Genomic DNA, 15,739 nt, shown 5'->3' with positions numbered 1-15,739 from the left:
GTATGCCTTCAGCGGCATCTCCAGCCATCCACTGCAGCCCTCCCCGTGTGCAAGTCATCCCACCATGTGATGGTAGCTGTGTCACAGCTATCCTGCAGTGCAGTTGCTTCCAGCTCCTCCTGTTTTGTTACCCATGCTGTGTGCTTTGCCATAGATGCCCTTAAATTGACTTACTGATCCTGCCCTCTTTTTGTGGGAAGAAGCTGTAATTCCTACTGATCAATCTCAGGCACTGCTTTAATTTCTAACACATCAATAACCTTTGTGTCTTCATTGCCACATGCATCTCTATCCCCTGCCTCCACTGGGATGTCAGACCAAAGAACGTCACTAGCACATCATCCCTTAAACACTGGCATGCTGCAGAACATCCCTTTTGCTTTTCAAATCTAGTTTAAAGACCTGATAACTCCTCTGCAAGGATACTTTACCCCCTTTTGACAGACAGGTGTAACCTGTCTGTCTAGTCTTCATGTTCTGTAAACCAACCCATGGTTAAAACCCCAAAAGTTCTGTCAATGACACCAGGCTCAGAGTCTGTTCTTAATCTGCTGGCTCTTCCTCCATCAGTCCCTGCAACTGGAAGGGCAGAGGAGAGCACTGCTTTTTTCTTCCGATCCCTTAACCAATCATCCCAAGGCCTTGAAGTCTCTTGATTGCCCATGGACTTTTTGTTGGGACTTCATTGCTGCCTAACTGAAAAATCAGTAATAAATAATGAACTGAGAGCTGTCTCAGAGTAAAACAGTTTTCTTTTCATATCTTTAACTCTGGCATCAAGGAGGCAGCAGACAACCCCGAGAAGTGAGTCTAATCAGCATATTGGGCCTTCTGTTCCCTTCAGAAGCAAATCTCCCATGATCATGACCCATCCTTTGCTCTATATGGAAGCAGTTTTGATGCAGGGAGCAATCTGAATTAACCTCCAACCAAGTGAACCTCCATCCTTGCTGTTGTTTGGTTCCCCTTGCAGAGCCTCACATCTGTTACCCAGGGCCTCTGAGACAGTGAGATAACCGCACAGGAGACCTGCCTGCTGTGCTGTGCAGGAGCTTGTTGCCATTGCCCCCTGTCTCTTCATCCCTGTGTTCAGCCAGGTGGAGAGATGACAAAATCCTCCCTATCATGTGTACTGTCTTCCTTACTGCCCATAAGGAAGGCAGGGTGCAATTTCAGTGTGTATGTAGTTCTGAAACTACACTCTAGTGTATTTTTTATTTGAATATAGACTAAATAAGCTATACAGTGGGGCTTGAATTTTGGAATAGAGCATGGTTTCACTTCCAGATTTCTTTGCTTCCCATGAATATTTGAATAGCATCAGAACTGAATTTGATGTGCAAGGATTAAGGAGGAAGCACAGGCTCTTGCTATACTTTTTTTTTTTTTGGCTATCATTTTACCTTAAGTAGAGTGCAGGTAAATGTATTTCATTGCAACATTGTGTTGCAGAGGTACAGAGCATTTAAAATGGTATCAGGGAAATCCAGTTTGGAGGAGACATCTAATTGCAAGGGCAATATTTTTAAGAAGCCATTTTAGTGTTAAAATCAAGCATAGTAAAAAGGATGCACTTAGGAAATGTATTAAAGAAGAGACTTGTGAAGCATGCCAATACTTGTAAATGCATCTGCACCCTGTAGACGTCAAACCCCAAATTGCTTTCACATGAAAGCTCTTATAATACATTTTTAAAAGAGCAATATTAAAATTCCATGGTCTTTTTTAAATGCTTTGACTTTTTTAAAGAATGTGTTTAAACTGGAAAGCTAGCCGAGGCCCAAAAAGAATAAAAGAGGAGCAGGATAAAACGAAGAAGTGGGTAAGAAGAGCAAGACTGGATGTCAAAACAAACAGACACCTTCAAAGCCAGGACACAAAGTCAAACAGTCAACCTGTAAAAAGTCATAAGAACTACTATCCTAACAACTATTTCTATCCTTCTCTCTAAAATGCTATTGAATGGCATTAAATCAGAAAAGAATAACAATTCAAAAAACAATGGGGAAATATGTCTTGATAAAGTGTTTTTCCTTCACCAAAAAAATACTAAGTGCTTTCATACAGTAGTCAAAGCCCACATGTGCTGTTTGCATTTTCTAAGGTGCGTTAGGTACCAAGTGATACTTGTTTGTGGATGTTTTGCATACTATCTTCATTACTTTCTACTCTTGCCATAGGCAGCCCTGGTGTTCTGTAGTTCACTTGACATTTAAAGGTTGGTCATGTTTTTATTTTGGGTGATTTTTTTTGTTGTTGATTTTTTGGGTTTTTTTGGGTTTTTTTTTTTTTTTTGTTTGTTTGTTTGTTTTGTTTGTTTGTTTGTTTTTCTTGTCTTCACTACAGTAGTTGAAATGGAATTGCACAGGTGTTGCTACCCACATCAGGCATGCTGCCATGGTAGCATCCCAGAGTCTGCTAGGCGCCAGTTCTGTCTCAGTTCTGCAGAAAGACTTTTCTCTGGCTCACAGTAATAAATCTAAAATATTTTTGTCTGGCATATAATTTGTATGAAATCAGTGTGAAATCATTAGCTGGTCAAAATGTTCTTCATTGGCTAAATGATGGAAAATGTTTATGGTCTCTTTAAATGTGAAAATTATTCTCTGTGTATATGGCTGTCATCCAGAAGCATTGTTAAACACTCTTCCTGGGCATAGGAGTATTTTGCAGAAGGCTCACAGCTACCTTCAACAGATTATACAGTGATGCAGTATTAATGTTGTAGCCTTTTTGGATCTCTTTTCGTATTGTCACCAAAATTAGATGCTCTGCCCCTAACCTGTGATAAATCAGTAATTAATGGTACATAACAAACAAGCAGGAACTGAAACTCAGAAAGATGTTAGCTTCCCCTTAGGCTCACAGAGAGATCACAGAACATGCTGTTCTCTGCAGTAGGGTCCAGTAGTGTCAATTAGTCTTAGGCTTTATTGTTTTCAGCTGCACAGGAATTGGAGCTTAGTAAAGGAATTCTGTTACTTCAATTTTGCAAACTTCATAAAAGGAGCTGTTTGAAACCCGTTACATGGTTATTTTATCGGTTCTGATGGTTGTTTTCATGCACCTGATCGTTTAGAAAACCCTGTTCTACTGAAAAGCACAGATTGTACAATGCAAATAAAATTTCCTTCTCTGTTATTCTGGAGTTCAGTAGGTACAAAGAGATGTTCTAAGCTATAATTCAATATCAAATGGGGAGTTAATAATTTAACATATTTCAATCAGTTTGCATTCCTACTACTTAGGACATAATACAAAATCTTGGTTTGTTTAGCTTTCTATTAATACAGTAAACTTCCCAAGTTTGACTAAGAGTGGTAAGTGAAATGGTTGTCACTGTAGAGGCACAATGATGTACATGTTCAGTCTGTAACACCCAAAAAGAGAAAATCTAGCATATGAACTGCCATGTTATTGTCACTGACACATTGCAGCAGGTTTTAACATCATGACAGAAGATGTGTTTCACATAAATGTCCTATGTGTATCTACATATCTAGTTAAATAATTGTTGGGAGGCTTAAAAGTTGTAGCTATTGCACTTTTAGCTTCCCTTAATGCATTTTCCATTCAGTGGAATGCACATCTGTCGAAATGTGTTTCTTTCCCCCTTAGTTGCAAAAAGCTGGTTGCATTGGGGTATTAGCTGTGTTGATACAGATCTGTAGGGATCATTAGCTTCCTTGGCAGGGCTCCAAGTAATCGGAGACCCAGTCTAATCTCTCCTGTTAGTTGCTCATTGCTACTCCTATTGGGAAAGGCATTTCAATACATTACTGCAGGCGTTTTAATACACTGGCTTTCCTATGCTGTTTTGTTTCATTGGTTTGTTGTTTAGGTTTTGGGATTTCTTAAATAAAGTGTCCTGTATATTATATTTTTTCTTGAGTTTTGGAACTGGATTTTTCCCTCTTTATAATTTACTTGAGTTAGGCATTAGCCTGATGAATCTTGTAAGTCCAGCAAAAACTGTCAGAGTATTGATGTATGGACAGCAGGTCATGAGCCAACTGCTTCCAGTCATAATCTTCCTACTGACTGTGCTGAAGCATCAGTTTTATTTTTAGAAATGCAGCTTAGACAGAAATATCCATGTTCACATGAGCACATGCCATTTAATTAAAAAAATCACAAAATATATTGTTGCATAGAGAAAGGCAAGTGACTTACAGAAGTAGCAAATAAATATTTCTAATCCAAGAATCTATATCCAAGACAAAAATACTTCCAGTGTTCTCTTGTTCCTGAAAATGATGATGTGCTAGAGTAAGCAGTGATAGTGGGTAGATTTGAGAGTGTAGTTGGTAAGAAAGAAGAAATTTGCCTTGGACTTGAAAGGTGAGATGAGCAGAGATGTTCAAACTCATCAGATACTGAATGCTGATCCAAGGAAAATAGAGCAGGACATGTTGCATCACTTACTATTGCTTAGAATATTGGAAAATTAATGGTACTTCCATGCTCTCTCTCTGCAAACCCTTTAAGCTAGTAAGCATTTTTTGGTGGTTTTTTTGTCTCCTTTTCTTTACAGCTCTTTGAACTTCTGTATCTCTCAGAATACTTAAAAAATATATTAATGGAAAGTGATGAGAATGTGAAGGTTATTATTATCTCAACTGTGAAGCAGCAAGAAAATTGTAGAATAATCTAGAAGAACTATCCTTCATTACATCCTGAAAAAGAAGAGGTTAGATTGTGTAATGGGGGCAAAAATCTCATTTGGTCCAAGTTCCTTTCAGAAGTCTTTTGCAAGATGTCTTTTAATATGAATCTGAACAAAGTCAGATAGTTTATTTTCTCCCTTTTTTACAGTACTGTATTCATTATAAAGTGATTTCCCATTCCAGATTCAGGCAGTGTGAAAACAGCTAATCAGAGCTACAAAGACAAGATTAATTGGTGTTCATTTCCAAATATTAGTGTTGGAATTTACTTGCCTTAATAGGTCTAGACTTAAAATGATAGGAAATAAGTTACAACAACGGAACTAAATAAAGTAGATCATTCTTATACAGTATAAATGGGGGAAAAATTGATACAGCAGTAATTTCTGGAATTTTTTTAATTTTTTAAATGAAGAAAATTCTTTATATGGTTTTGTGACTTATTTGTGTTATTTCAAAATCACTAACTTGATCTACTGACATGGGAGAGCAGATGTTGCATCTTTTAAGGCAGACATTTCAAAGCTATCAGCTTGACCAATGTGTGGGCATAGCCTCAAAGTATTTTCCACTGCTTCCATGCCATGTGATGAGTACACCTGAATTCATTGCTGTCCTCTGGCTTTTATCATTCAGAAGCTGGTGTAGATCAATACATAATTCTGCCATAAGAACAGCAGAAAGGGAGGAAAGAAAAATCAAAACAATTGAATGTCAGAGCTGTAATCTTTTCTTGCTTCATTGGAATAGCACAAAAAGTGGAGAGAGTCTGAACTCAGGCTTGGTACTACTCACAGACATGCTTAGAAATAATGGGAGGTTTAAGAAATCTCATCACCACTACCATCTCTAGGCAGCTTCCTGACCATTGAATTCAAAAGGTGAAGGAAAAGAGGAGAAAGTAAAAAGAGAACTCAACAAAACAACATGAAGTGCATGTAGAAAGGCCAGGGAAATACAGCAAAGGACCTTGTAAGTGATGTGGAAGGAAAATTGAACTCCAGCAGTTGCATTTACAGTTGCAAGGAAGGTGCCAAATACTACTTGCAGCTGAGGATGGCCTCCAGGAATAACTCTGCATTTTGCAGAAACACAGGAATCTGAAATTATCTAATAAATAAAACTATTTCTTCAGGAAAAATATTTCTAAATTTCTAACCTCAGTCTACAAGGAGAGGAAAAAATATAGCAACTAATACAACTTTGATGTTTTATTGAAAGATTTACTTAATGAAACTAAAAAATTCTTTGGAAATCTCTTATTACTTTCTTGATTAGATACCGGAGAAGCAGATGTAGGGTTCTACTGATGGCAAATAGTGCACAGCTCATAGAGAGGACTGTGTCTGTAGTGATTGCTATATGAACCCAAAGTTTGAAGAAGATGGATAAAAAATGTATGTTACACAGCAACCTGAAGTAATCTGTGGAAGAATCCTCTGTTAAATAACAGGATGGTGGTGTGATTTCTTCCGAAGAAAGCTCTTCTGCTTTCATTTCTCTAAATATGAGAAAACAAAGGAATTTCAAATGCATTTGGCTGAAAATGAATTTGAGGCTCTAAGCAGTCTGCTACAGGGTCCACCTGAAGTATCCCATACCTGAAAGGATATAATTTGCCTCAAAGAGGTTTGCTAAACTGAAGTCTGGATTCTGTCCTTGTTTTTAGTCTATACCTGTAGAAGTACACTGTGGAGGTTAGATGCATAGACAGTGGGCTCAAGTAAAATGAAAGAAGTTGCAGTTAAAATGTACTTTGCTCTGTGGAGTAAGCATTCATACCATCCTGCTTTAGGGAAGCTGATCACCTGAGCCTTATGCTCTCTGAAATTCTTGTCTTTTTTCTGTGAAGCAAATTAAAATCTAATCAAGTAGTATCTCAGAAGTTTGATTATTTTGGGGGGTTAAAATGTCTTCCCATTCTTCCAGGCACAAATGTGCTTTAGCACAATTGATTTATCTTGATTGATCAATTTTAATAGGTTTGATGCTGAAAAACCAAAGTGGCAAAAGTCTTAGGTAGCATCTTAGGTAGCTTTAAGTTAATATGGATATTACACAGCTACCTTGTGACTGGATTGATAACTCAGTTGCTGTTGCTTTGCAGAGAATGTTAGGTGACTTTTTTCTTTTGTGTTCCATTTTTGTTTGATTTGGTTTTTGTTTTTCTTTCATTTATAAACACTTTGTTTACTTTTTATGCCTTATGAACTGATATCTTGGCATTATAAATACACTCAGGATTTTATGTTCCTCCTTGGTAAATCTGTTTATTGGCTGGGTGGAAGCCAGTGTTGCATGAGGAAAGTGGGCTTTTGGATTGTGAAAATTACCACTGGGTACTGGGGGTGAAAATCCTGCTCCTACTAGCTGGGCATGGAATGGTGCATGCCTTTGCAGTCTGTGAAGGCTGTCCTTGTATGTGCCCTATCTGATGGGGACCAGCATCCCTTGTAACCCCCCTTCCTGCTGTGGTTGTGTCTCCCTGTTAGGCTCAGAGTCTTCCAGCAGTGCTGGCTCCTCAGGATCACTGTCACGAATACATCAGCCTCTCCAAAGTGCATCTCTCGTCCCTGGGGTGACAGCCAATTCTTCAGGCAGCATGTCCTACCCTGAGAACGGGATGAGTGGCCAGGTGGCCCCCAGCAACACCAGCTATATCATTCTTCCACTTGAAGCTGCAGGGATACCGCCTGGCAGTATCCTTCTCAACCCACACACAGGTCAGTACAGCTCCCTCCTGCCTGATTCTGCCCTTTGGTGTTTCTGATGTTAGCTGCTGAATCAACAGATTTCTGGTTTCTAGACATATTTTTCTGGAGGCACTTTCTGAGCAAATATACATTGAAATGATGTTTGGCAAACTGTGGTTCCAAATGTGCAGGCAAAGCTAAATTTGATTTCTGAGGCTGTTGTGGCATAGCTCATGGGAAGTGATACAAAACACTCTTGCTCCATCCCAGACAGGATATTCATCATTCAGCAGTCCTGATGCTCCCTGGCTCTCAGTGAATCCTCTGAGATCCTGTTAACATCAATAAGGACAGATGCTCTTCCATATCAGGCATGCTGAGATACGGTGCAACCAAAATATAACATCACATTCTTAGAGATTGTGCTTAACAGCAGAATTTCAAAAGGCTTAAAGGCTGCATTTGAATCTGCACTTCAGAATTAATTTTATGTGAGCTATATGATTAGAAATTGTATTTAAATTGTGAAGTTTGTGATAAGAGAAAGATGTAACTCTTAAATTCCTAATAGTTTTCATCACTGCAGCTCACAAATGAGGCACTTGCAAGCACCCTTGCAAGTGCGGTGGGCACTTCAGAAACTCTTCAGTTTGAAGAAAGCTAAAGGCAGTTTGTTACCTCCTTGGTCTGGATGAAGTCAGATCATGTTATGCTGTTACTCCCCACCGTATTGTACTATCAGTGTTAAGAAGATTCAGGGAGTTTGAGGGTGTGCTGCTTCTTTGGTAATTTGGACCATTCCAGTGACCATGGCTAGCTGTGCTGTCAACTTTAGCTGAGTTATGCTGGGTTTAAAACAAGAAAACCCAGTAGTGAAATTACACTGAGAGCTGAGGGTTAAACTATAAAATTTTTTTAAAGTCCTTTAAAGAACATTCAGGAGCTTTTTATTTGGGGATTTTTGTTTATAACTTGTGTTTTATGTGTAATACCTCCAGGTGTTCCACTATTTTGGTGGAAATGCTTAAAGCTTATGTGTGCATCCACTAGTAAGAATAATTTTTCTGTCTACAGTTCAGTCAAGAAAGTTGCAGCAGTTAAGAAAAACACAGCCTTGGTAAAATCTTCAGCCAGTCTTACCACAGATATTTATAGATGGTAGTATCTGGAGCTGATCAATATGGATCAGCATATTTGAAATCAAGGAGGAGTTCTTGTTTGTTTAGATTAGAATGTGATGTGTTTGATAAGTTCTGTCCACACAGGTGACTTAGTAACTTTCACAAACCTTCACTCTTCTAAAGCCTTTACTCTTTAAGTGTACTTTTTTCCAAGCTATTGCATTATTGACATGAGAACCTGATACTGTCAGCAAGGTCCATCTTTATATTCATCTGCTCATTTCTGTTCTGGTAGGTGACAGTTCTGTCTGAAACACTGAAATTTCTTGGTCAGTACAGAAGACAACATTTTCTGTTCCACCATATGGTCCATTTCCATACAAAACTCATCAGGCCTAGGCAGGAGTCAGCATTAATTCAGGTGACAGGACTGAGAAACAAATTAAAGAAAATTTTGTTGTATGGAGCCCACAAACAGCTGAGAGATACTGCTTGTTCCTGGCCAAGATTGTTCCTTGGCTTGTTCCTAGCAAGGACAGACTGGAGCTCGCCACACTCGAAAGCAAGAAGAGCCATGTAAGAGAAAGATCTTCTACATCTGTCTTGTCAATTTAGCAAATTGCAGCAGCTAGTTCAGATTTTTGCCTGGTACACAGAGAGTCTTTTTTTTTTTCTGCTGTAGGTATAATGCCTTTCAATGCTGTCTCTGGACCAGAGCACCTTATCTTCCCTCCCTGTGTGCCTCTGTCTGCAGATGCATCATTGGGAATCCCATTCATGTTTGTATGTTTAACATTCAAGGAGAAAGTATTTTTGTGTATATATTATTTTGTGTTCTTTCCAACCTTGTGTTTCATTTCTGCAGCTCCCCTGTAACTATAGGCATAATAAAGTAATGGAGAGAGCAGATTTCTTTAACAACCTGAAGTTCTTGTCTCACACTCCTAGCTTCATGCTGCTACCCCGTGCTGGAAGTTCAGACTCTACTTTGGCATCTGCTGTGTTTTTCACATGCAGCAAAATACATGCTGCAAAATTGTCACTCTTTGGGCTCAGAATCTTTGCATCTTATTAGGGAAACATTACAAAAGGAGCTCCATGGGGAGGAAATTTAGATTGCTGGATGCTGTGATCGACTATCAAAGTGATGGATGCTGTCAGAAACAGAGATGAAGAGAAGACAGTTGAAAGAAAAGGAAAAAGGATCTTTGTTTCCTGTATGAATAGATTTTCTTTCCCTATGTCATACCATTCTTTAGCTCTTTCTTCTCCTCTTGCAGAGTGCTACTTCCAGTCTTTTTCTCTCTTTTGATCATAACACCGTGTCCTTTAAAGATCCTTCCTTTCACACTACACAGTCACTGACCGTGCAAGCCTCTAATGGCATCTAGAGATGCTGTTGATTTCTTTCTGCTCTGAGTATAACTCTGGTCCTTAGCAGATGTTGGGAATCCACGCTTTCTTTTCTATATCTGCAGTTTCCTTTCTTTTCTCTACCCTGCTTTACCCTTCTCCTTCCCCAGATAGTCACACTTCTTACTTGCTTTGGCAAAGAGCCATTTATGTGGCTGTGCTCTCAATTTCACTTGCTTCATCAGACTGCTTTACCCTTTAAAGGATTCCTCTTGACGCGTTCTTCCTTAACCCCTCTGACAAATTAAGAGCATTTAGTTTTCATTCATACTCCTTGAAATGACACTGCAATCTTCGCCCTTCTATCAGGGCCACAGTTCATAACTTGCAAATGTCTTCCCTGTTACCTTCTGATCTCTCCTTGTCATTTCTGATTTCAGGATTTCTCCATGAGAAATCTTCTCTTATTTTATAAGTGTTTCTGGGACTTTACACTTTCAGTTCTGCCATCTTTCATTAAGCCACAGGCAATGCTCTTTATTAGCTTCCCTTTAACATCTGACACAGGCTTTGGGATCATGTTATCCTGCTCGCTCAATCTTTTAAAGTACTTCTGGGGCTTGAGATTCCCAAAGTCTGGGAGTCCATGCCATAGTCACCCAGTGGGTTCACAGCAAGAATCAGGAAATCAGTAGACAGAACTGCCCCATGCTTCTTTTCCACTCACTGATGATCTTTCTCAGCATTAATGTGGTGTTGAGTTCATCCAGAAACTTGATGCTTTAGAGAGACAGAAGGCAAGGTTCTTTAGCCAGTGCTCTTTATGCATTTCTGACCATCATTCATTGGAAGGAGAAACTAGAAAGCTGAGGAGTAGCTAGAGCAGATAGAGATGCTTTGTACGGTACAAATGAGAAGTTCATTATTTCACTGTTACTCTAAGTTACTGAACTCCTCCAGATCTCTCTTTTATCTCAGATATTCATACTTTAGTTACCTACTTCAGAGGTTATAGCATCATTGCTAAAATTACTTTTTTTTTTCCCCCTCTTGGAAGTATTCATAATTCCTTTGATTTACAGATGCATGATGGAAGTGAAAAGAGAACTGAGGTCATGGAAAACATTTTTCCTACTGGGAAATACCATTTATTTTTTGTTTTCAAGACAATGACTTGGATAAAATTTTTATTTCAAACAAACATTGTTTTTGCAAGATTATTTCCCCCAGCTTAATTATTTGAAGCAAAAATGAGTTCAATAGCTTAGCAGAACTCTGAAAAGAATTTGTCTTGTATTTAAGAGATTCTTAAATACACCTTAAGTGTTGCTTCCTTGAAAGCTGGAGTGCTAGCTCCTCTAAGCATAGGGCACAGTTCTCAAAAGCAGAGCTCTGTGTTATTAGAACGTGTAAGTAAATTAGTAACAGGAGTGGGTTTGTTTTTTTTCCACTTTCTTACAAACCGTATTGTTTCAGAAGCAGTTGTGTACATTTGACTGCTGTTGTGTTAGAGGAAAATGTAAGGGAACATTCTCTACCTTCAGTGTTTTCTCCAAAGTTCAATTTTAATGTTAATTGATTCATCACTAAATGATTTCAAGTAACCATAGCTTCTGAATCATCTTATAGCCATGGTAACTTTCCACCCATTCCTTGGCAAATCATGCTGCTGAAACAAATACCTGCTGTCTTGCCTGAAAAAAAAATAAAAGCTCTCTGATACTGTAATTACTGTAATGAGATATTAAGAGTGATGAATGCTTTACTCTTGTAGCAGGTCAGCTAAAGAGCCATCAGTTAAAACAAAATTGTTTGCTTTCACACAGAAAACAGTATGTTCTTAAAAGTATCCAGCAAGAGCCGGGTGTTTTGTTTCAGGTCAACCATTTGTAAATCCTGATGGGACGCCGGCAATATACAATCCTCCCAGTGGCCAGCAGACAATGAGGAGCCAGGTGGTGGGACAGTCTCAGCAGCAGCCTTCACCCCAGCAGCCTCAGCAAGTTCAACAGCCACAGCAGCAAATGGCAAGTCACCTTGTCACACAGGTGGGTGTGGCGTCATTGGAAAAAAAGAAGGGGCTCTTGGGGATATGAAGAATGACCTAGAGGAAAGAAGGGAGAAATACAGCTAGACCAAATGTCAGGATGTTCTTCTCAACATGGATAAAACAGATGGAGAGGGAAGATTACATCTTGAATTTTATCTAAAGGATGATTTCATTTTCAAAAGTACTGTTAAGCATATTGGTGCATGTCTACATAAAATTAGTTTGAAAAATTCACCCATTAGTGGAAGCTGAACCATTCATTCTCAAACCAGCGCAGTCTGTAATTCTCTCCAAAGAGCCAGGGACATTTCTCCTTTGACAGCAGTGGGTTTGAATCAGAGAATAAGGTACAAGAGCTCTAGAGACCCTTTCATGTCCAGTTGTATTGGGCCTAGTCTATGAGTGCTCTCCAAGCACCTTTGCCCCAGCTTGGTGGTTTTCTGCCTGCACCAATATTCTGGCTGTGATCTTTCTCTGAGCTAGAAGTTCTGGAGCTGCAGCAGGAAGAGCAATTTTGTTTGAGCACAGTGCAGTGTTGGCTCTCTGGTCCCTGCGCTGGCTGTGGCATATGGCCAGACGTGGCTGAGCATGGGCAGCAGGGTTTGGGTCTGGTTCAAACTTAATTTTGTGGATTGCTTGCCTGTTCTCCCAGGGCAGAGCAGGCGGACGGAATTACTCAAGCAAGAATTCTATATCCTGCTTAGTCACAGAGCAGCCAAGATCTACTGTGGTTCTTGTGTAGCTTTATAATTTGGCACAGCTTCATCCTAGGTTACGCAGAAATTCAATGAAGTTGCTTTGATTTTGCTGGGTTTGGACTTATATGGTTGTGGCTCTTATTTCTTCATCTGGTCTTCACAGTTTTAGAAGACAGAGATAGTACCAAACCTGTAAGAAGTTATATGAAAGGTTAAAATGAAAGGAATACTAAAGCTATTCCAAGGTAATAGTGCTGTGGAAAATTGTTTTTTTCGCTTAGATAAACATCTGCTCCAAGCTGATGGCCTGTCTGTTGGTAATTCACAGCCATTTTTTTAAACTCTTGTGTTCTCTCAAAACAGCTTTGCAATCATTATTCCTTTGCCTCTAACACACTTGGAGTTAAATCAGTCAATAATAGTGAAATTCAAATACACACATTATGCTGCTTTCCGTTTTTATGTCTGTGAATTAAATGTGGAATCATTATTTGTCTTTGCATCACATTATGAGTAAGAAGGTATAACTCTGGCTATGTTTAATATAACAACCATCAAATCCACAACAAGAGGCAGAAATATCAGTAATAAATAATTGTTTGGTATAAGGCTAAAATGAAGACTAAAATCACAATACTTGACCTCTTGTACTCAGGCTGGTTGGTGATGAGTCACCTGTATTTTCAGAGCTGTGTTTGAGGTCTTTGTTCTCAATAACAAAGGTGGTGGTGATAGTGCTTGTTATCTTTCTCTGGTGGAATTTATTGTCTTTCCCTTTGCTTCTTTTGCAGCCTGTTCAGACAATGCAGCCATCTTCTCAGTCGGTCCAATATCCAGCAGTTTCTTATCCTCCCCAGCATCTCCTGCCAGTCTCTCCAACACAGCAGTTTTCTGTGGTACTAAAGTTTTCTTATTTCTTTTTCTTTCCTTGAAGTTGTAGGTGTGAGTATGTGTGTCCAAGAGCCTCTGGGGAGCACTGCAACAGGTGTCCCACATGAGAACCCTGTCTAAATACCTGTTCACCTTTATGCTTTGGTATGGACAGGCATTTTGTGTGAGCTTTCCCACTGATTCTGGTTACCTAACCTGAAGGGTGATGTCACAGCAGGGTTCTGTACCTGCTTAGCAGACCCTCCAGAAAAATATTTTGTTCTGCCTCCTGGTAGGAGCTTGTCTCCTCACTTAATGCCAAGTGACCCTAAATTGCTAACTTGGAATAGTTGAGATTTGGGTTATTCCTCTTTCGTGTCTGCAAAGACAGGAGAAGAGACCTCAAGAAATCGTTATTTTTATTTTATATTCTTTTTTCCATATACTAAATCCACTGCCTGGATTTATTCCTTGGTGATATCAGAGGACTTGGGAAGGAGTGTAGCACTGAACCAGCTGCAGAAGGTGTGGTGTGCTGTACATCATGACAATGCACCAATGGACATGTATAATGAAAATAAATAGAGTGTTCTTCTGGAGTCTGATTCTGACTTGGTGCTTACAGGGCTAAGATTATACTGTTCTGAAATGAAGCTGACATTTTAAAGAGGCACTATGAGATTTTTTTCTGTTGTTTTTCAGTCTTGGTCTAGTAATCTTGTTTAAGATTGATTTTTTTTTTTTTCCCAATGTCACATAGTTATAGTAAGATACGTAAACAAAGCCGAATGGATCCTTGCAGATAAAATAATGTATTAATGACTAGTGATACCATTTAAAGGAAAAGAAATATTCCATGGTGAACAAAAGTTGCGTATCTTAATGCTAATTCTTTTGAAAAGTCTGTTGCAGGAATATCAGGTTGCCCTAGTGGCAGTCACAAGAAAGTTAATACTTTTATTGGTTAATTTAATAGTGAAACTTCATCTGAATTAGTATCTTCAATACACATTACATTATACGAACACTACACAGATTATATGTGTTTGAAGATGTTTTTCTCTTTTGTGAAAATCTAGAGGCATTCCTGGCTCAGTGAAGTTTCTTGTAGAATCCATTTGCAGTAATTTGTCATTCTGATCATGAATATCCTAGCTTTTTAAAGGAACAGCTTCACAGAGACAAGTCGTGTCTGAATATGAATGTAGGATGACAGGAAAGTTAACAGCATTACTTCCATAAACCACCTGATGATTTATCAGTAGTGTTTAAAACATTGATCAATGACATCTCAGATGTGAGTGTGAGTCTCTCTGCATGAGGGTGAGTCCCAAAAGTGCTTTCCACAAGCAAACTTTTTATTTTGTTTTGTTTTGTTTTTAACACATTTTGACGTTTCCGGACATTAAACACTTGTGCAGGATCGTTTTGGAGAGTAAATACCACAAGGCTGCTAACAATATTAAGAGGCTTCTTTTAAAAAGAGAACATTTTTATGGTGCTTATTTCCTCTCTGTAATTGGCATATTAGCACACAATGGAGTTTAAGTTGAATATTTAAAGGTCTTATGATATGGGCATAAAAGAAGAACCACACCCACATTTGTAAATCTTTGACCCTCACAGAATAAACTTGAGAGCATTGAATAGTATTAATCTTTTTGCAGGAATGAACAGATACAGTTCAGAATGCATGTATTATTACTAGCATGTAATGAAGCTTAGGTCACTTGACTTTCTATAGTATATTTATCCTACCACAGATTTATTTATTTTCTTTCCCCCTTCAATCAAATATAGAACTTGTTTCTCTTCAACACAGAATAAAACGCCTTGAAATAACAACATTAGGCTTAGCTTTTTTTTTGTTTTTTAACTTTCTCTATGTTTACAACCTTGGATTTTCAAAGCAGTCCAAAAAGGGAAAGATCTGCAGCTGAATCCTACTGAATTCCTCTTGGGATCAATTTGAAACAAGGGTGAAATTACCAGCATGAGTTTGGCTGACAAATTCTGTATTTGAGGATAGAGGTATCCATAATTTTAATTTCATGCCCTTTACATTTAAAATGTCTTCTTTTGAACACTGTAAAGTTCACTTGTCATTTTGGAATTAAATGTGAGGGTGGCAGGGGGAAAGAGCCAAAATAATTGGCTTTTTTGCCAAATGATGCCATTCACCTTGTAGTCCTAAAGTCTTTGTCAAAGCATTTATGGCGATTTTCATTTTAATTGCCTCCATTTTTGTGGATACCCTTGCAGAGTTTGGCAGGGATCGGAGCTGAGT

General features: G+C 38.7%; 1 protein-coding gene across 14 annotated transcripts in view; it reads left to right on the top strand.

The window, feature by feature from the left end:
- ARPP21 (cAMP regulated phosphoprotein 21) overlaps positions 1-15,739 on the top strand; it is a 104,849-nt gene that overhangs the window by 44,041 nt on the left and 45,069 nt on the right. For all 14 annotated transcript variants that reach the window (XR_005952931.1, XM_041407949.1, XM_041407945.1 and 11 more), the window contains 3 exons: positions 7,160-7,390; positions 11,713-11,882; positions 13,374-13,478. Coding sequence is in view for 13 of the 14 variants with exons in the window: in XM_041407949.1 (XP_041263883.1) it covers positions 7,160-7,390; positions 11,713-11,882; positions 13,374-13,478 (506 nt within the window). In the remaining variant the exon portion in view is untranslated. The remainder of the gene's footprint in view (positions 1-7,159; positions 7,391-11,712; positions 11,883-13,373; positions 13,479-15,739) is intronic.

Source organism: Onychostruthus taczanowskii, unplaced genomic scaffold, assembly GCF_017590055.1.
Source record: "Onychostruthus taczanowskii isolate IOZ18803 unplaced genomic scaffold, ASM1759005v1 scaffold28, whole genome shotgun sequence".
Taxonomy (NCBI): domain Eukaryota; kingdom Metazoa; phylum Chordata; class Aves; order Passeriformes; family Passeridae; genus Onychostruthus; species Onychostruthus taczanowskii.
This window is presented reverse-complemented; position numbering and strand designations above follow the sequence as displayed.